This window comes from Rissa tridactyla, chromosome 3 (assembly GCF_028500815.1).
Source record: "Rissa tridactyla isolate bRisTri1 chromosome 3, bRisTri1.patW.cur.20221130, whole genome shotgun sequence".
Classification (NCBI taxonomy): domain Eukaryota; kingdom Metazoa; phylum Chordata; class Aves; order Charadriiformes; family Laridae; genus Rissa; species Rissa tridactyla.
Genome location: NC_071468.1, coordinates 3,934,893 through 3,955,848, shown reverse-complemented (window position 1 = coordinate 3,955,848; position 20,956 = coordinate 3,934,893). Strand labels below are relative to the sequence as shown.

The window sequence follows — 20,956 nt, the reverse complement described above, 5'->3', positions numbered from 1 at the left end:
TTTTTCTGTAAGGCCAGTTTTTTGGGTTTTGCATTTCTTTTATCCCTCCTTTCAAATCTGTCTCATTTTCCACTATTCGTTAAGTACTTTGTTTCCCTGATCACACTCGTTTTTGCTCTGAATGGTGCACTGAATTATGAATGAAAAATACTCAAAAAACCCTGGCTCAACGATCCAGGTAAAAATGCACTCTGAGGACTAAACAGTTTGGTACCTCCAACGATGTCTGACGTTTCCAACAGCAAACTCTTTATTCTCAAGTTTTTAAAAACATTTTCATAGAATCATAGGGTTGGAGGGGACCTCTGGAGATCATCTAGTCCAACCCCCCTGCCAGCGCAGGGTCACCCAGAGCAGGCTGCACAGGTATTTTAACAATATTTGAGTTCTGAGTCCAAATGTGAAAAATTTGTAAGTTGCGCCATCTCCCCTTAAGGAAGGGCAGCAAAATAGCAAAATAATGACTTTTTTTGGTATTTGATTATTGTATTTATTCACCAGTTGAAGCGTGATACTGATTTGTATCCATAATTACCGCAGCACTACCCACGTGCAATGTAATATTTAATTCCCCATAACCAATACCTGTTCTTTTTGTTTTACTGATGAGAAGCTCAACTGCATTCATTTCTTCTGTGCAATTTCAGCAGAATGGATTTTGACAAGAGGCAGTAACCGGTTACTACACGATTTGTAACAAAAGGGGGACTGCAACCTCTACAGGATATTTCTGTTTAGCAAAGCTCCCGTTTTCCTTCTCCCGTGTCGTTGGAGGTGTTTATTTTCTTAACAGCAGCGACACCGATCTTCTCGCTGGCCAGTGAAAGCACATTACAACAGAAATCCTGCTCTGCCATTGTGGCCCCTTTCTCACTCCTCCCGTTTCTCTCAATCTCCCGAAGGTCCAAAGAGCGACTTTTCTTCCTGCAAACGTTTGACCCGTGTGTCTAAAGATAAGTTTGAATTTGGGGGCTTTTACGACTGCATCAGACAACAAATATGCTTAATGTCAGCGACCTCAATTTAGCTTCCAAAACAGCACACAGAGGACTCCCAGATTAAGGGTACAGGGAGCAAGCAAGCTGCTGTTCTGCTGCTTTTCATTTTCAGAGCTTACTTAATTAGAAAGTCATTCTGGAGGGATACAGCATTAAAAGACATATGAGTAGCAAGAATTGTTAAAAGCAGATGGAGGCTCAGTAACAGGGAGAGTGAAATTCAGGAACAGAGCTCAGGGATCAAGTGATTTATAGGCAGCAATTTTTGTTTAATTGGAAACAGAAGGAGCTTCTTATTAAGGACCGTGTTATTCCCTCCACTAAGCAGATTTCTGCTGGGAAGGCAAAGGAGTAGCCACTGCTTAGTTGTCCTCGCGCCTTGTGGCCGCAGTCCCTCTGCAGCCGTCAGCCTGCTATGGGGGGCCGCAGAAGACAGTGACTTGCAGTGAGGGTGACGGGTTTGAGGAGAACCTGGGACTCCTCTGCCAGACCCTTCCAAAAGTGATATACCCACCTCTGCCACGTGGAAGAATAGCCCAAAGAAAGCAGCTGGGAAATGCAGTTTCTTGCGAAGCTGTTTATCTAGGCCTGGGAAAGGAGTTAACATCTCTACATGTGCAGAGAGCACCTCAATGCTCTCTTTTTCTTTTTCTCCCAGTGACCTCAAGCGAGTGCAAAAAAGAACATGCCGCCGTGTTAACGTTTGGGCTTAACATAGCTACTCCTAGACAATATAGCTGAGCATGAAATTAAACTAAATTCGACTCGAACACACCGAGTCGAAATTCCAACCCTGCACGCTCTCCATGCTATTCTGCTTCTGCAGGGGTTGTATTTTTGACTGATCCCCCCCTGCCTTCCTATGTCGACAGGTTGCACAGTCCACTTGCTTTCCTTCAGAAATTGCCCCAAGATGGGCTTGAAAACACCACTGTAGCACCTGAAGCACATCACAAGCCAAGGAGTCTAGAAACTGTACACTGAGTTATCTTACCTTATTCATATACTCCCCCTTGGACTTCCCCTGTTATCTTCCGTGTTTCAGCTTCGCATCTCTTCCTATTAAAGCCAGGGTGATTTGCTATGCCTCCCTAATGTACAACAAGTCCCCATATAAATGAGTCCTTTAATATCTGCTGTCTCAAGGCATTAGACTGTAACCTTAGGGCCTTCGTCAATCTGCGTCTCCACCTTTATTAACTGCAACCTCAATTAAACCAATGGGACTGTGAAGAAACCTGGGACCTGGGCTCCTAGATTTTAACACTCTCATAAAGAAACTCGTATCTTCCTTCTGCATAGTAAACCAACGTCTATTCCAAGAGCTAATTAAAAAATAAATGTTTGAGCGATGAGATGCCCAACAGTGTTGCCCAGGTTATACATATGTTTTATATACATCTGCCTGTACTGTACCTCTGCTAAAATCTTCTGCGTTAGGGAAGCTTCTTACAGCAAAAGCCTAAACCGGTCATCTTTTCCTACTGGCAGCTGTATTATTAGTAGCATTTTCAGACCTCTTGCATTTTCTTTAAAGACACAGCTTGTGCTGAATTCTATGGGAGGATTTTCTTTACGATAACTTTTGTTTCCCATTTCTTCATCAGTAGAGCAGTTTATTCTCATGCAAAGCCCTGCTCTGTGCCTTGTAAGCTGTATACTTGGAATCACTCTTCTTTCTGAAGACTATTTTGTGTAATTGTTTCCTTTTGTGGACAAAATGCTTTCTTAAGCTGTCAACTATTTTCCTGATGACTCTATAAATACGTGACCTATGCATCTCATGATGCATATGAATAAAGATAATTTGAGCTGATATGAAAGGGAAAAAAATCGCCTTTCCATGAGCACGTATAACATTTTAAGGATAGATTCTGCTCTTTTTCATTATCACTGGAGTAAGTTAGCTTCACTGTAAGCAAAAGTGAATCTGCTCAGTTTCAATGCAGTAAATCCAGAGAAACTCCACTGAAGTCTCATCTATCATCAGATACTGCCCTTACTTTATTGGGGTGGATCCAAGATAAATAACTCTAGTGACATAGCTCAAATAGAGCTTCTTAACTGGTCCTTTTACAGAGTGCTGTCCATATTTTGGATACTGAATTGAAAACAAACAACTAAAAAAAATCAGTGCACCTTCTAATGAGTGATTTTTTCCACTTCCACGATGCCTCCAAGGCACCCTGTAAACAGGCAGCTGACTGTCCAACAGCACAAGGCCTTGGAAGAGTAGCAGTATTGTAACTCTCAGCTCAAGAGGTCATAACAGTCCCTTGGAAACTCCTTTTAAGTGACATCTTGAGGTTATAACAGCAACAATATATTCCAGAAATATTTCAAATCCCGGGTGGACCGGAGAATGCGGGACTCTCAGAGCTGTGCAGCACCACGGCAGCTGAGCGGGATGTCTCCAGGGGCCCCTGGAATCCGCGGGGCCACTTTACGGATAATGTATTTTGCCTAAAAGTGGTGCTGTCCCGCAGAGCGAGGGATTCTGGTTATTTTTGGAAGCGGACAAAGAGAAGAAACGAAAGCTTCAGGTGCTTAAGGCCTCTTGCGTGAGGGCTCAGGAGCTGATGAAGTACAGATCTGAAAAAAATGTGGTAAAACTCTCACCGCAGCTTCTGGATCCTCGCCTAAATGGAACTCTGAATACAGTATAACAAAGTGGTGTTCAGTCTCTCACATCCACCTTGCTAATAGATAGTTATAGTGTCGCCTGTGTCTGACTCTTGGCAGGACATCTCTAACAGGTCCCATCAGTATCGCAGAAAATTCCCTCCAAACAAAGAGATTTCTTCTCAAATACGACAATGAAAAGGAAATAAATAATCTATTTCTCTGTCTCTCTCTAGTGGCATCACTGTGCTACTCAATGGAAAAGGAACAGAGTCGTGCTATGATTAAGTCTGGCACCTCCTTTCACTGCGATATCCCGCTCTGCCCTTCCTGCGCAGCCCAGACCCTCAAGCCTGTTTCCAGTAATGAGAGCTCCTAACATACACCGAGGTCTGTGTATGCTGAGACGGCGCGGTTCCCAAGGTACATGCTCACGGTAGTTTCCATGCCATTGATAACTGTTAGGGAACAGGTTTAGGTTTAGAACTGAGGTTTAGAAGTGAGGCATCATCAGTTCAAAAAATAATCTCACTGATAAATCCTTCTGCTGCACTTTGAAGTTTACCTTGCACTGACTATACCTCTTCACATCAGAAACCCTCCGCAGGATGGAGCCTCATTGAAAAGTCTGCTTGGAAAATTACTGAGCAGAAAGCCCTTCTGTTAATATCCTGTTAAAAATGAATGTTTTTAGACTAGAAAGCAAGCACTCTCTGAATCAAGATCAAAGCCTTAGAAGTTTCTTTGAAAATCTTTTCAAGTAGTTGCAGTTCTGTGAGCCCTTGTAACAACGAAGGCTAGTCCAAAATATTTCCTAACTCATTAACAACACGAATCTGGCTTCCTCTTTACTATTAGCAGAGAAGGGCCAATTTAGTGACGGACCCATTATTTTCTAACATAACAAGCTAACGAAAAAAATCTATTCAGGACCTGGCAGAAGTTTAACAGCAAAGACGGAGCTACCGTCCCTCATTTTCCATCTTCCAGAAATGATGGTTCAGTATCTTAGCCTTTGTACTTCCAAATATCAGGAAAGTTTTGAGGCTGAGTTTAACAACGACAAAAAGTTGGGACTCGATTCAAATTTATATATTGATGTATACGTTCATTATTATCTAATGACCATCAAATGGAGACGTGTCATTGCTACTAAGGATACAGGGACCATCTACGGCTGCTCTGTGTTTCTATGTTACCATTATCTTCACGTCTCTCTACTTCCACCATTGTTTCATCCATATATCCACCACTTCTCGTTTCATGCTGTATTACACAACACACTTTTTTTTTTTTTTTTTTGACTTGAGCAGCAAAATTAGTGTGGAATTTTAACTGCAACTCTTAAAAACTTTATAGCTTAATGTAAGAGTGGCACTGCCCAGAGGTTCAACCTAATTAAAAATAGCCTGAGGGGTTTTACTTCCCGATACTACAATGAATTTAAAAGGAAAAAAACCACAAACCTCTCCTCTTCTTGTCTGTGCTGCTATTACTGGATTAAGTGGTACCATGCAATGGGAGGTTATTGGAGCCATCCTCATGATTAAGTTCAAGGGATTAATATTTCAGTTCAGTTGTTTTTTATTTAAACATTTTTTCCAAAGGTCATATTAACGCTGACTACTGCAAACTTGGGCAACTTTCTAATTACCCATCAAATTTAAATGAACCATGCAGAAGACTTTACTTAAATGACGTTCAGCAAGCGTCCCACAATGCAAAAACTGACATATAAGGTAACTTCATAAAGCTAGAGAAACACGACAAAGCCCGTCGCACTGCTGTGCAGAGCAGCCTGAACTCCTGCCTGTTAAAGGGCACACCCAAAGTTCACTTAAGCCTACAAGAAGAAGGTGGTTGACTTTGATGGCTTTTGAACCCACAGAACTGTCAACCATCTAAGTACAGGCGCAAACCAACCAGGTCAAAGGAAGGCACCGCTGGCACAAAATGGCATGAAGTGCACACTCCTTCCCCTGCAGAGCTCTGAAGGTAACCTGACTCGTAAAGAAGCGCAAAAGATGTGTGTCAGAGGTTCAGGATTTTCAACTCTCTTGTCTGACTGATGTAAGGAAACTGCAAGGCACGAAAGAGTCCAGGAAACAGGACCGAGTTGATGCTTAAAATCCAAGCCTGCTTCAACAGACAGGTAGACGTAACAACTTCCCACAGAGAACGTCAGATGTCATTCTCGCGTCCAGACCTGCCAGCCTTTCTCTCTCTTTGCGTACAATCTGATGTGGTTTCTGTTGAGCACCTGAGCTCCATGAAGAAGGGAAACCTCTGAAGGTGTTTTGCTCTCTTAATGCGTAGTGTGGGTGAAGGACTACCACCCTGAGCATGCTGCAGCCCAACCAGCCAGCACAGATCCTGAGGTCAGCTCTTCTCAGGTGTGGTGGAATATGTTCAGTGAGCTACTGGTGACAGAAATCGGGTGTGTCATAGTTACTGGTGACAGAAATCGGGTGTGTCATAGTGCTTGTGTGTTTGAGTCTGCACTATGGTATGCTTTTCATCTTGCTGTGCAGTTGGACATCTTAAAGTCCTCTTGAACAGATCTCTTAATGATATTGCCAATAGCATAGTTGGGTTTTGTGGTCAGACCTTCCCGTTGCTAGGAAAAGGGAAATGCAAATTCCCTAGAAGCCATCAGAGACAGGAAAATAAGAGATACTACTACAACTTACAACCACTTCAGTTCCTTTGGTATCTCCCTTCCCCACCGATGTCAGTGGGCCACAGCACGTGGAGGTCACACTGGGGCCTCATCCAGATCTCAAGCCTACTACAGGAAGAGTGAGCTTTGGTACTGCCATCAGTGCGTGCTGGATTTAGTCCCTGGCTTCTCTCCTTCTGAAGCTAACACAGTTCATCCAAGTTTAGTTCACCAGAGGGTCAAGCCTGAACCGAGACGAATCTCATGGAACTTCACCAAGTCCTTTGCTTTTTTTTCCACTGAGAGGCATGACATCAAAATGTATAACATGATCTCCTGAGAGCTCAGATTTCTTTTTAATCTGATTTCATTTACGTGTATCACTATTGGTAGCTTCTATCTTGGAAAAGTTTTGTACCACACAAAACCTTATTTAAGAAAAAAATAAATTGGCAGTAGAACAAAAGCTCTTTCCATTATAAGAACTTATCTTTTCAATGCTCTATCAGTATTTTATTATTACTTCAGTACTTGACATGTTCCAAAAGCATTAAAAAGTTCTAGAGAGGTCTTACAACTTTACAGTGTAGTCTCTGATGCCAATTCTGATCACAATCTAGTTGAAGATAAGTTTAATGAGCACTAGAAAAATAAAGGCCTTTTATAAATGATCAAGTTATTTAAGGAAGCAAAATAATACTTTGAAAACATTGGTTGCTTGGTTTAAAGTTCTATTTAAAATATGCGTAACGTGCACATTTTTGTTGAAGATAACAGAAATCTGTCTTGAATTTTGGGAGTATTCCAAATGATGGTAGACAACTATCAGAAATGAATGAGATTATTAATTTTCAAAAAACCCTTTTAGAACAGTGACTACAAAATGTCATCTTTTCCCCATCTCACCGAAATGTATTTAGAACTATAGAAATACAGACAAGTGTTAGACTTGGTGATGGTGAGTGAACAATTAAGTCATCTGCTACTCTATGTAACAGTAAAAAGATTATTCTGAGTTAGTTACAGAAGTTATTCCTAAAAATTTCTTATCACTTAGGTTATTTAAACTTTCTTACATATCAATTAGTTTGAAATAATAAGTCTTTAGGCTATCCATTAATTGCAGCACTGTAGACACGATCTGTATTTAAAATTATGCAATGAAAATTAAGCCGAAGCACCAAGCTGTCTTGGCTAACAAAAAAGGTTTCCTCAGCCCTTCGGATAAAGAAGGAGAGATAATGGGGGCACTGAATTCACAGGAGAACTCCTTCTCAGTTTACTGTTCTCTCTCATCACACGCTAACACCGACTACCGAAGCCACAAGCCGTTATCCACGTGTTTAATTTGCAGCGTTGCATTTGCAGTGCATTCATTTTCCGATCGTACGGTACGACCGTGTTCAAACAAAAAAAGAAAAGAAGTCCTGTGATTAATGCAAAGGAGAGCAACATACATAACCTGAAGGACAGCTGATTAAGAAGATTCTGCAACAGGATCATTTACAAATGCAAGGTAAACGTGGGTGGGAAATTTAAAGAGTTTAGTTACTCTTTTAGAAGTGAGAGGGAGGCCGGCTGCAGAGGCACATCTGGTCTATACGTCAGGAGAAGGCACCATTTTTAGTTTCTCCTGCTGTTGTGGCTCTGGGCTCTCAAAAAAGGCTTCAGCCCACCCTTTTACGTCTTGCTGCCTTTGCAGAACAGATCTTAGGACAACTGAATTTCTCTTGTCTGGTCGTATTTTGCTTCACTGATACACTGAAACTACAGTTTGGCATTTGTACCATTATAGCTGGTTCACGCTGGCATCTGTCAGAGGCACACAGTGTGGACTGCCACATCAGTCACAGCGGCTGACTGCAGCCAGGATGGGACCTGGGATTATTTTAAAAGTGCAGCCATTAATTGGTAGGTGTTTTCTCCTCAAATCCTTTCTGCCTGCGGCATGAATGAGGAGTCAGACAAAACATTCAGCTGATTCAAACAGATCTTGGGAATGGTGTCTTCCTGACATAGAAATCGGAAAAAAAGCAGCTGAAATATTCCGTGTTGAAAAGGATGCCTGTCGGAGGTAATTGTACCCGAGAGTGATGCTCCTTTAAAGTCAGACAAACTGCAGCAGCTCACTATCTGCCGGGCTTCTCTGCATGCTGCACCAGCAATTCCAGAGCTGTTCCACCTTCCTCTCTCCTCTCCCCTATGCTTAATTGGACTTTTAAATAAGAAAAGGCAGAGCATTGGGCAGTCAGCTTTTTGCGTGTAACACAGCGCTTTTTATCCTCGGAAAATAGCGGATTACACTTCTGTGCACAAAAGAAAAAGAGATCCCCTTGAACGTTCAGCCTAGCCACTGTGAGATTTCCTAACGTCAGTGTCCTGCACTCAATATGTGACTCTCTTAAGACACTAAAAAGTGTTCTCTATTATATGCATGTTTATCACAAAAGTGCTCTCACTACTACTGATAAATGGTTATAGGAGGGAAACAAGGGTGAACACTAAGTCAATCCTCTTATGACGTGTCTGTGTGCTTGCAGATGCATATACTCACAAAACAGGGGCAAAATGGGAAGGCATCTGATTATTTTTAAGTAAATCAAAATAATGACTTTACTGGCATAAACACAGATTTTGTATAAAAATTCACATTACTGAAATATTCATATAAAAGACACAATTGGTTCAGGGACGACAGGTACAAAAAGGGTCTTTGGTGAGATATTTATCAAAGATTTTATTTTTTTTCCTGATCTCCTGCATATTGTAGGAGAGGGGCCAGAATTGGACATGAAAATGGACATTGTCATGGTGGGCACCTGTAACAGCTGATCAGCCTGGGACGACTGGGTGGTGAAGCCAGCTTACTCGCCCAGAAAACTTTTCAAAAAGGAATGCAGCAGGGCACGGAATACATCAACTTCTTAGCAGGCAACGTTCATATTTACAATATGTACTCTCTACTCCACTGGAGATTGGGTGGGAAAGCAGACACCTATTTCACATAAAAGATCTGGACCTATGAGCAGGTTTATTGCTTTTTCACACTATATCAATTCCTGCAGCAGCCAATAGAGAGGATCTTGGCCTATGCAAAATCCTCAATGATTTCTATCACTGAACTAAATCTGCTTATGAGGGAGTCGCAACCATTAAAGGGCAGCTGATACTAGAAGAAATTAACCCCAGTCTTAAAAAAAAAAACCTCACTTAAAAAGTAAAAAAGCTAAGTAATAATTTAAAAAATTGAATTAATTTTCAACCAATTAGTATTTTCAAGTGGGAGCCGCAGGAGTGTCTGTCTGAATACAAATGGGAATGAAGGGTACTCCAGGCCAAAAGGAGACGTTAACACTGACATGGAATTGGGGAGAAGTTACAGCAGAATTTATTCCATTATGCCATGGAGAGAGCGTGAGCCCCTGCTCAGAATTACAATGATTCCCCGAGAAAAAGACTGACAGTGAGTTACCGCTCCCAGGAGCTTCTACAATTTCCATGCTGCTTAGCATTACAGGCTCGTACATCTATCACACCTCAACTTCAGCAGCATCCAAGCTCTGCGGTGTGAGGTGTATTACTAAAAGAACAGGGAAGGGTGTAATTGCCACCAGGGCCATCGGTCCTGTCAGGAATACTGATTCCTGAAACCCGATCTCTGCTTTGAAAACTGAACCCGCATAATTTTCAGCAGAAAGGAAAGTTTTAAGAGTGGAAATATTACACTGAGATCTCACTGACCTATATAACACTGCAGAATAAAACTGCGATCCAAACAAGTACTTTTAAATATACTAATACAAATAAACTCAAGAAGGACCACAGATAAGCTATTCTGTACGCTAATAGTTTCTAGAAATACTAACCTCAGTATCAGCAGTTTGTGAAATCATTTGTCCTATGAGCTCCACGCCGTATGTTTTATTCAGGCATTAACACTTTGTGAAAATAAAGCTGTCAGAATGTGAGCTACCACATGCAATATCATTCCCACAGGCCATACAGTCACTAAACACGGAGGCTGACATTGCACCATGCAGAATTCTGGTGGTGTGTAACAGCTATTAAAAGACTTACAAAAATCCAGGTTCAGAAAAAATGCCAGCTTGATTCTCGACAACACCTACATATGGCTGAAGCCCCACTGAAAAACTCTATCATGCACTTAAGTGTTCATTTGAAACACGGCTTAAAGGATGAGGAAAGCGTAGGAAAAGATTTTAGGTCTTACTTTTTAGAGCTCTCATGAGCCATCCCTACCCGGCCAAAACGTCCTAGTGGGAAAGCCATTTTGCATGGAATAAAAAGAGCTGCATGTTCAGACCAGACTTCTAAGTCTACATTCTCTTCTTCTGTCTCAAAAATTTTATCTTAGGTTTCTGCTGTTGACAAAGGTAACTGTTAACTAATTGGAAGTTCCTCCTACAGATGACTAATATTTATTTAGTCACTGGTGGATTCAGAGTTCCTGAATAAAGTTGTAAATTTAGGTAATTTCTCTAGATTTCCGCACAGCTCTTATCATGGCTTCGAAGGATTATGCACCTCTCCCGCTCAGAAATATTCCCTAAGGTCATTAGTCTTGTTCAGCCCAAAGCCACTGGTTTCTTCCACGGGAGCGAGAGCTGAGATTCTGCTTTATGGCCTGCGGGAAAACTTGGCTCTTTCCTCCTGCACAGCCTGCCCTCCTCCTATCCAGGTACTCCAAAGCATTCAAAATCCTTACCCTGTGGATGCAGCACTGACAGCTCAGGGCAGAAAGGGGAAAAGGTTTTCCTCCCATCATTCTCGTATTTGCTTTGAAGTGAGGTGAACCTTGGGGTGATGGATCTCTTCACCTGAGTTTGGAGCTCCCCGCGTACTCAGGGCTAATCCATTTTGTTTCCCAATTTTCCTGCACAGGTAGGGTACACTGAATGGTAACTCCACCTTGCATAGCTTCTAACGCTGTTCCCTTCGCACAGTCTATGAGGCTAAAGTCCTGAGAGCAGGACAAAGCAAAGGAAAGAATAATTCCAGCGGTGGCATAAGTGGTTACACGACGCCACAGCAGGTTCTTCTCTGCGGTCTGATTTCCTTCTAACTGTGCAGTAGCATTTGGATTGCCCAGGTCCCCGCCATTCTCCCAAGATATCCTGATCTGATTCAGGATTAGCCTCATATTGTTTCAAATGGAAGTGATGCACGATTAGAACAGAGTTAAAACAAGTACTTCTGGTTTCTAAATGTTCCCAGAGTTGTTTCAAGGCAGCTCAGCTCTATTCCTATCCTCCTGCTTTTGAGAAAAGGAAGGCAGAACATCCCTCAGGAAGACAAATCAATATTCTCATGACACTTAAACACAAACAAGAAAGAAATCCCAGTTCCCTGGTGAGCAATTGCCAATTTAATTCTGCCATCTTCAGTAAGTCACTCTTTTGAATACTGTCAAGGCGCCAAGATAGTAATTATGGGCTCTACTTTCTTTTGTCACAACTACTTTGCTCAGGAAACATAAACTTTAGTTGCCTTGCCTGTGTCCAAGAGGAAAACAATATTCATGAAATCAAGGCCCTGCCTAGCAATTTTAATCTCTAACCTTACCACAATGAGAGAACTAAACAATAGTTAGAACTGTGTTATTTTTAACAAGTGTTCAAAAAAGCGATCACTTATTTTGTAACAATAAAAACATTAAAGTAAACCAAAAGCGTGTAATGGTATGTATAAATACGTGAAGAATATATCGGTGTCCAGGTGGGCAGAGAAAGGTGATTCACAGCAAAAAAGCCTGACAAATTATAGTCACACATTATAAATGAGTCAAATTTACTTCACATTTGCCTTTCAGTGATGTATAGAAGACGATCTGCATCGTGCAAGGCACAGCTCAAACATACAGAGTTAGAATCATCGAATTGCCCGGGTTGGAGGGGACCTTTCAGATCATCAAAGTCCAACCATCAACCTAACTCTGACAAAAACCATCACTAAACCAGATCTCTAAGCACTATGTCTGTCTGTCTTTTAAATACCTCCAGGGATGGTGCCTCAACCACTTCCCTGGGCAGCCTGTTCCAATGCTTGATAGCCCTTTCGGTGTAAATAATTTTCCTAATATCCAGTCTAAAGCTCCCCTGGCACAACTTGAGGCCGTTTCCTCTTGTCCTATCGCCTGTTCCTTGGGAGAAGAGACTGACCCCCCCCGGCTACACCCTCCTTTCAGGGAGCTGTAGCGAGCGATAAGGCCTCCCCTCAGCCTCCTTTTCTCCAGGCTAAACAATCCCACGTCCGTAGAAGTATATGTGATAAGTATTTAAAAAACAAACGAACAAACCCAACCCTAGACAGGCTGACAAAGCAACCTGGGGGGAAAGCACGAGGCCCCATCACACTGATGCTGGCCAGGGAGCAGAACAGCGCTCACAGCCAACGTGTGCCTCCCCCGCTCCTGAAGGTGCATTGCTGCTAACGCTGGTACCAAGGAGCAGTCCCCAAAACTGACCCTTGGCTGTCAGTAGGAAGGACTAAGAATTACAGAACAACTGTTAAGACCCTGTGCGGGACGGTGAAAAGCCACAGAAGGATGTTCCGCAGCAAGGAGGAGCTGCAGCTCTCTTGAGACGGCTCCTTTCACTCCTGCGTATGTGGGTGACTTGAGCCCGGGGACACTGAAAAGCAAACACTGCCTGCCTGGTAATTAACCAAAATCCTTTGCGTCCAGGTAACGGCAGCCGAAAGGCAGGTTTTGTTACCAAATACAGTCCTCACTGAGAAGCCATGGCTATTCTCTCCCCACAGACAAGCAAAGCATATCAAAGTATTCCAGAAGAAAGCAGTAGAAGGTGAAATATTAAATAACAATACAAAGCAAGGAGGATTCACCGATTCAGTGACAAAGGTGTGTGGCTTATTGCTACCCCCTTCACAGTGAAAGCTCAAGACCTCCTGGCACGACCATGTATACAGGAGGTTTCAGGAAGTTTGCTAATACATAATCATGTCTCCTGACAGCAGAGATACCCCTGAAATAATACTTCATTCTATCAGCGTGTTCTAATCATCAGCCCTTCCATAAAGCAATGAAAAAACTCTTCTAATCTTTTTTCATCTTTGTTCCAGGCTTTGCCTGCCTTTCCCCAGTTGTCTTCTGTTCCCTTCCTCCTCCCTGACAACCTCACTCTCTTACGTCTAAGTCTTCCCCTTTAGGCTTCGCTAATCCTGTTTTACTGATTCACATTCATAAATTCTTTCTCTTTGTCCCCCAAGTTTTCCTCCTGCTCTGATGCCCTGGTTAATCCTCTCTTTATCCCATATTCTGGTGTCCCAGATGACAAATCCTTCATTTTTCTGCTTGGTAAGCTTCATCTTCAGAGGTACCCAGAATTCCTCCCTTCAACACCTTTCTCCATCTCGTACCTTTAACGTTCAGATGCTCTCGGTTCCTACCCCCACATCCTCCCCCCTGCATCAACCTTCTTTACCTCTTCAGAGAGACATTTCTGATCTGAGAGTACTGCAGCTACTGTGAGCAGAGAACAGAGGATATTCTGATGACCCAAAGGGCTGTGGAAAGAAAACTTTTATCGTCATGCTGTTACCCACAGCCCCTGACCGCTGCGCTGAGGTGGGGCAAAAGCAGCAATAAATAAAACAAGCAGGGAAACAATGGGGTGGGGTATGATTTGAAGAAGCCACAAATTGCTTTCCCAGTATAAAAAGGATGTAATGGCCAGTGGCAGCATACGTTAACGCAGCTAGCAGATAATAATCAGGGCTATAAATGCTCCAAGATTTCAGAAGAACCACCAGGCAGTAAATTGTGGACGCTCCTGACTTAGTTTTGACATGTAAAATAAAAACAACATTAGCATTACTAGATAAAAAGGGGAATGTTTCACTCACTTTCACTATAGTCTCACATTCCATTTCTACTTCTGTTTCTCCTCTACTTCTTGTTCTTCTATGCTCTTTAAAACAAAACCAAGGATCATTTCAATTTGATGTGATTAACAATTCCTCTAAGCTGAAATGACATAATTCTGTGCATTACAGTAAAATAACATCTCTTTAATCTATGCACTTAATGAAAAACAAAAGATCAGTTCATGCTTCTGTGTGCTGGCTCATTAATATTTGACTAGGTACATATTAGTCAGAGAAACCAGGCTATTTATCACAGCCTGTCACTCGATACTAGAAGAGGGCAATGTTTCAACTGTGTTATGTGGGAGATCCGGGTTTAGCTGAAGTTGCAGCTTACGCACATCTCAAGAAGTGTCACTTTTTTCTGGGAGGGGGAAAGAAGCACGTCTCTGAAGGAAAAAGTGAGCATCAGCCACGCCACCTGAAGTATGAGCTTGAAGAAATACCTCCGGCCGTTGCAGCAGGAAGGCTTTAGACTGCAATTGTGCCTAATCCCATGAACTCAGGGCAGTCTGGATGGAAAACCTTCAAGGACATCACCAGGTGCTTACAAGGGTGGTGCTCTCCTTCACCAGCCAGCCCGTTCCCTTTGAGTCAGCCTTGCACAAGTGCCTGAGCAGGAGACGAGGTACGGGACATGCTGCTGCTGGAGGTGTTACTAGTGTCCACTCGCCTTCGTCCTGAGTTGGTGTTTATCTCTGGAGTGGAAACTTCTATTTGACAGTGCAAAAGAACGGCAGGATTTTCAGGCTGTCCCATTAACCTAGCAGACCCAGACGTGCTGCAGGCAGCTACGTGTGCTCGGAGCTGACTCACTGGGAGAGCTGTGGTCCATCACACACCACTCCGAGCACCCTGGAGTTCAACTCTCTCTCCTGAAGAGGTCTAAGGGCTGGATCAGAGAGGTCCTGAAGGTAATCCAGCAACAACCAAGAAGACCCAAGTGTTTTAGTTTGTGCAGTTACTAGAAGAGAGCCAAAAAATTATAGCCAGGAACTGAAAAAAAGGGGGACTTTTTGGTTCTGGCTAAGTGCAGTCTTTAAACAATGTTGCCATGCCATTTTCAAGTGGCTGCAATATGTTTTATTCTCTGTTAAATTATTGTGGTAACTGTCTTATTTTACTCTAAAGTAAGTGTTATTTCAGTATTGAGTGATACATTGCTTCACCTGGATAGTGACTGCGTGAGTATACTGCTGAACTTGGTTCTGTTTGTAGAAGTTAAGCCACAGCTCTTTTACGATACAATTGGTGCCACTAAAATCTTGACACTTCCCACATCATGGACTTTTTAACTCCATCACAGATTCAAGACAGTATGGTATTTACATTGTCCAGGAGCCAGAGCTGTAGTGGCATCCAATGTACTGTGGTGATACTGGGTGAGAGTCAGCCCTGGAATAATTGCATGCAAGTTCATTGAGGTAAACTGTATTTTGTCTTAGCTGTCAGGTATGTTACAAATGAAATAGAAAACTGAAACCTATAAAAAGAAATAGAAACAAACAATAGCACAAAACGAAGGTTTTCTTTAATATTTAAAGATTACATAGCTTAATAACTGAAGCAGTACTTTGGAAATTTTTCACGAAACATTTCCTCTCAAAGCATTTTTTTTTAACTGAATATAATTATTGAGTCACTTCCTTGGTAATGGGTGAAGAAGCAGAACAATACGTTTGAGCACTGTGTCCTCATTTTACTTTCATGCAGATTCCTAAGTGCCTTATAATTGAGTCACAATGGCAGGCAAAATAAATATAATTAGCTAAGAACGTGGCTGGACTTGATTGAAATTTTACGTAAGGGAACTTAAGCCACCTTCTTACATTGCATTGCAACAAATGAACAAAACTATTTTATTTATTTTCTCCTTGAACTCTTTCTCACCTCGGCAGCAAGGGGCTGTAAAACGACTGCATTAACACCGACACAAATGGTGTTTTAAGATACATGTTGGGTATAAGATGGCCAGGAAACGCGTGCCAGTGATTGTGGCAGCTCGCACCATTTCGACATGCAAAATGAATCTAAAATATTAGCTGAGGAAGCAGAAGGTGACAGTTGGTAGCAGAAAAAAATGTAGCGGCAAGAAGGTGAAATGTAAAGTGAAAAAAGGAAGCTACTTTGTTTTGCATAGTTCCTTATCACTTCTCCTGATGCACTTCATTTTTCTGTCCCTTTGATCTATATACTTCACTGGTTTTGTGCCCCTACTGACAGACAAATCAGATTAAGTGCCTTACTTAAAATTGGCAATTTTTACAAAATTACACACGTGTTTGCAGCACACAAACATTTTGTTACTGTGGATGTTGGCCTACTTACTTCAACGGGGCTCGTAACTACTGAAGGCAGGTTAAGATTTGATTAGAAATTCCCTTAGAAGCAGTCTTGGAAAACACTGCTAAACATCCTCTTGCTAAATTCCTTAGTTTGTGCAACATTATTACTTTTCCTTACTTTTGGCATTGTTTTTAGCCAGCTTCCCTGTTAAAGGACACATCTTGGTTTGCGAAAATGTGTGTCTACTTGGCACACAGGTATGTGCTGGCCCAGGATTTGGGCGTGCAAAGCAGGCACGCATTTACAAACGTGCAGATTTTACCTACCTGGAGGATGAATATCAGGGTCAAAATAAGTAAACATTTCAAAAGAAAAAGCAACATCCAAAAATGATAACAAACCCCCCTCTACTTAATCAAACTGAGGATTTTCCCTTTGGTTATTTATCAAAACACAGTCCACTGAAAGGAACAGAGATATCTGGATAGCATGAATTCCACCGTGATAGGATAAGTTTACAAGATACAAGTATTTAGCTGTAAGTAGGGTACACACCACACAAACCCTGTACTGTTTATAGAGCTTTTAACAATATAGTGTGTGCACTTGCACCATTAGCGTCACACCCAGTGACGCTAGTGTAGTAGACGTATACGATATATTATGCACACGTATTTACCACGGGGGTGCTCACTAGTTTTGGAGCTCCAGGCATTGAATTGCAGCATAAGAAAGACAAAGTCAGAGAGAAACACAGGGATGAAACACCGAATTTCAAGCTCTTTCCTATTCTGATGGTCGGGACTGTAGTTGTCATAATTACCTGGTCTTTAAAATCCCCAATCCTTGATCCTAGTGTGAGAAGTATCTTTCTGTATGTACAGACATTACGTGAAGCAGCTTTTCGTGAAATCTCTAATGCGTAGATAATACAACACAGAAAATACGTATACTTGCCCAAATCATAACTAAGCAGCCAAGTATGTATTGCTTTTATTAGTGCTGAGACAACATTTTAGAGAAGACACACATGGGAGCTAGACCGTAGAAGAACACTAATGACAGAGGGACGTGGTAAAACACTGTCTGCTATTCAAAGTCGAGGTCTACCTAATACCGGTTTCCCAGCAGTTTTCTGGAGACACGAGTCATGAGGAAGTCCAGAAATCAATCCAGTGCAAGTTTAAGCTTTTAAAAGATTGAGGTTGAATATATTCTGGTTTATCTGATTATTCTGAAAATGTCCTCACTCACGTAAAGGGCCAAAAAAAGGTCTGCATTTTTGGTTTCTACGCTGTTGTGAAAAGCTGTGTTGTGTTCTCTTTTATTGTGACATTACTATAAAGAACTACTGCCACAACTAGTCCAGATTTATACTCTTGCTAGCACACAGAAACGTGGCACAGAACCTTGTCATTCACTACAATAAATTGTGCTGACCTACCACCTCCAATCAAGTGCTGTTAATATGCCTTACTCTTTACAATTATCTTTTATGAACCTTTAAAAATACAATGAAGGAAAATGTATTGTATCAGGAAAAAGAAAAAGGGAATACCGCTTATCCACAAGTGGCTTTGCCTTTGGCACACATTTACAGTGTTTTCCGAGACCATGGCAGCACAAAATCACCATATTAAAGAAAGAAGAATAGATCTTAAAAACCAGTATGAGGGGAAATGGAAAAGTTTTAAGCAATGGTGCAACCCAAGTGACTTAAGATTTTTAGAAATGAAACATTCATGCCTCGCTCCTTCTCCTGTTTCTGTGCTATAGTGCTCTTACCAAAGGTTCAGGAGGCTAAAGGATACCTCTTCACTGGTGGCAATTCTGGGGACATATTTCTGCTGAAACCCTGGCCAGCTGACTAAGCAGCAAACAGTGCTCACCAAATAGGGGGAAGAAACCAAGCCATGTGGAAAACAGTATGTACTGTTCATTATTTAATCAATGGACCAAGCAAAAGTGTCTTGGTCTTTATGGAAGAAGCTCTGGCCTAAATTACAAAGCGATGACTCCTTTTCGAAATTCGTTTCCAGCTGTGCTGTGTGTTGTACAGCTCATCTTCAAAATAATGTGCCAGATGTGTTTTACCTAAGAGGGTTCTTTATACAGGTATCTACAAACAGAAGATTGAATTGCAAAGCCAAGCAAAAAAGGAAGAGAAATGATAGAGGGTTTGCTTTCCCATGGGTGTCATCTACAGCAAGGCTGCACAAACAGACACTTAGGACAAACTCTAGCTCATGGCAACACAGAAACAATACAAAAAACATTTAAGGTAGCAACTTGCAGTCATATTTGTGAAATCTTACTATATCCTTATCTTCCTTGGATCAGAAAAGATCCTCCACATCCCTATCACAAAGTCAACGCACACGCAGGTTTGCTTATTAGTTGATCCGAGACTGGCTGTGAAGCAGATAGACAGAGGAAGAAATGCAGGAGGAAGAGAATGGTCCTGGCTTTGATCTCACTCAGTGAAACAGTGAAACCAATTCAGATTAGTTCTACTGCATGCCACTGAAAAACACTGGGTTAACAACGATGTGAGTGAAACCCATCACTATGCAATTTCATGCCTAAATTACATATACACAATCCAACTGTGCCAAGAACGGTCTTCATATGCACTCCTCTTTCTCATCCTGGCAACAAAAGTACATTTTCATTCCTGCTTCCTATTGATTACTTTAGTTACAGCCTTTTTAAAAAATCCACTACTATTATACAACAGCTCCATAAACGCCAAAAGATTAAGTCAGAATATATATTTTTCAGCTCAAAAAACCCAACAAACCAAACCTCAACAAAAGCAGAGTATCACTGAAGCTCTGTAGGTACAAAACTGTATATAAATCACCTTTAACATATGTAGAATAACATTTATTAGCTTGCAAGCTAGACAAAGATTAAGCAAATGGAATTTATTTCTCAGAAACATACTGCCATTAACATAATAAATGACTGTTAGACACAAAAAGTCCAGTTTGTGACTCTCTTATCCAGAGTTCGTGTTCCTCTGGTCACGCATGAATAGTTAACGCACTGCGTTAATGAGGCCAACAAGATTCTGTGACTGTCTCAGTGGATGGCTTAAACTGCAAGCCTCAAAGATTTACTCATTCAGGACCCGGGCTTGCTCCACTGAAGTCAGTCTGAATTTTGCTATTTATATCAGTCAGAGTATATTAAAAGTTCACTCCTCACTCCACCGATGCATTTGACAAATTGTCTTAGTCTGGGAGGTAGTCAGGCAAACCCTGTGAATCAACTACTCATCACAAAGAAGGCAAAATTACTTTAAAAATGGAAAGAATGCTAAGGGAGTCAGGATCGCTCTAGGTAATCCAGAACAGCACCTTCGCAAGGGATTATTTTAGGGTTCATCAGCAGTTATGAAAAAATACATTCCAATCTGGTCAGTTAAAGGAAATGAAAGAATCAAAGAGACTTAGATTACCATTGGGAGTGGGCTAAACAAAGAAACGAAAGCTAGAAGCATGTTATATTTTTACTAGGCAGAACGATTTTTTATTATTCTTCAGTAAGCACCGAATAACTGAATTGAAGTCAATGAGTTCTTTCACTGGCCATGGTGACATGGCCACCAAGTGCTTTAGGAACTACTAACTTTTTTCTTACACGATAATAAAGCTTTTTTAGCTGTCCTATAATGGTCCCATTACTGGATTCTTGTCTAAGTACCAAGGCTGCTATACAGAAAACAATCACTGGTCACAGAACTCGGTACATTGCAGGAGAGTACGAAGCTGTCAAAGACTTTAGGCAAGAATCTTGTCCTCTCGTAAAGACTTTGTCTTGATCACACGTTCAAATATTCCTTTGATACACATTAAGTATCTCAATATTTCATCTTAAGCAATGCTGAATTCTCATTCATCCTTTAAAACCTCTAGTGTTACGAAGATGTATATATACGCATATACGTAAGAACGTTAACAAGCACTGGGAAGGACCTCTGTTCTCTGAGGTGAACCCTAAAACTAAGAGAAATCAGCTTAGCTCCGTCTTAAAAATAGCCTTCTGTCCACAAAATACATGCTTTTAAAATAAGGTATATAGTACCCAAAACTGGAACTACTTGTCTGATGCTTAGTTAAGCATCACCTAACCTAGTTATTTCTGTAAGAACACAGTCTGCAGCACTATTCTGCGATGGCTCAGTCTTCCCTCTGTCCCCAGAGTAAACAGGTCAAAAAGAGGAAATTTCGCCCAAAAGCTTTTCAGTGAAACATACTCGTTGCCCCAGTTTAGCGAATGTACCACGTTATTTGATTGTTTTAAAGTCTAAAGTGTTAATACACGGATTTTGTAAGTGAATTATCTTCAGGGGATGTAAAGGACCAAGTCCTCTGATCTTGATAATGAGACAGAAATTGCTTTTCCGTAAACGATACTCAAATTTGGAAGACTGCAAATTAAAGAAAATTCTTCTCCTATCCCAAAATGTCACTCTAAATCA

At 41.5% G+C, this 20,956-nt stretch overlaps 1 protein-coding gene across 3 annotated transcripts in view; it reads right to left on the bottom strand.

Annotated features, from left to right (window-relative positions):
• Positions 1-20,956, bottom strand: part of PLCB1 (phospholipase C beta 1) — a 398,108-nt gene that overhangs the window by 9,346 nt on the left and 367,806 nt on the right. For 2 of the 3 annotated variants that reach the window (XM_054197181.1, XM_054197182.1), the window contains exon 32: positions 14,164-14,228. The exons of the other annotated variant lie outside the window; for it this stretch is intronic. In XM_054197181.1, the coding sequence (XP_054053156.1) occupies positions 14,190-14,228 (39 nt within the window). In that variant the 3' untranslated portion in view covers positions 14,164-14,189. The remainder of the gene's footprint in view (positions 1-14,163; positions 14,229-20,956) is intronic. 3 annotated transcript variants of the gene reach the window in all.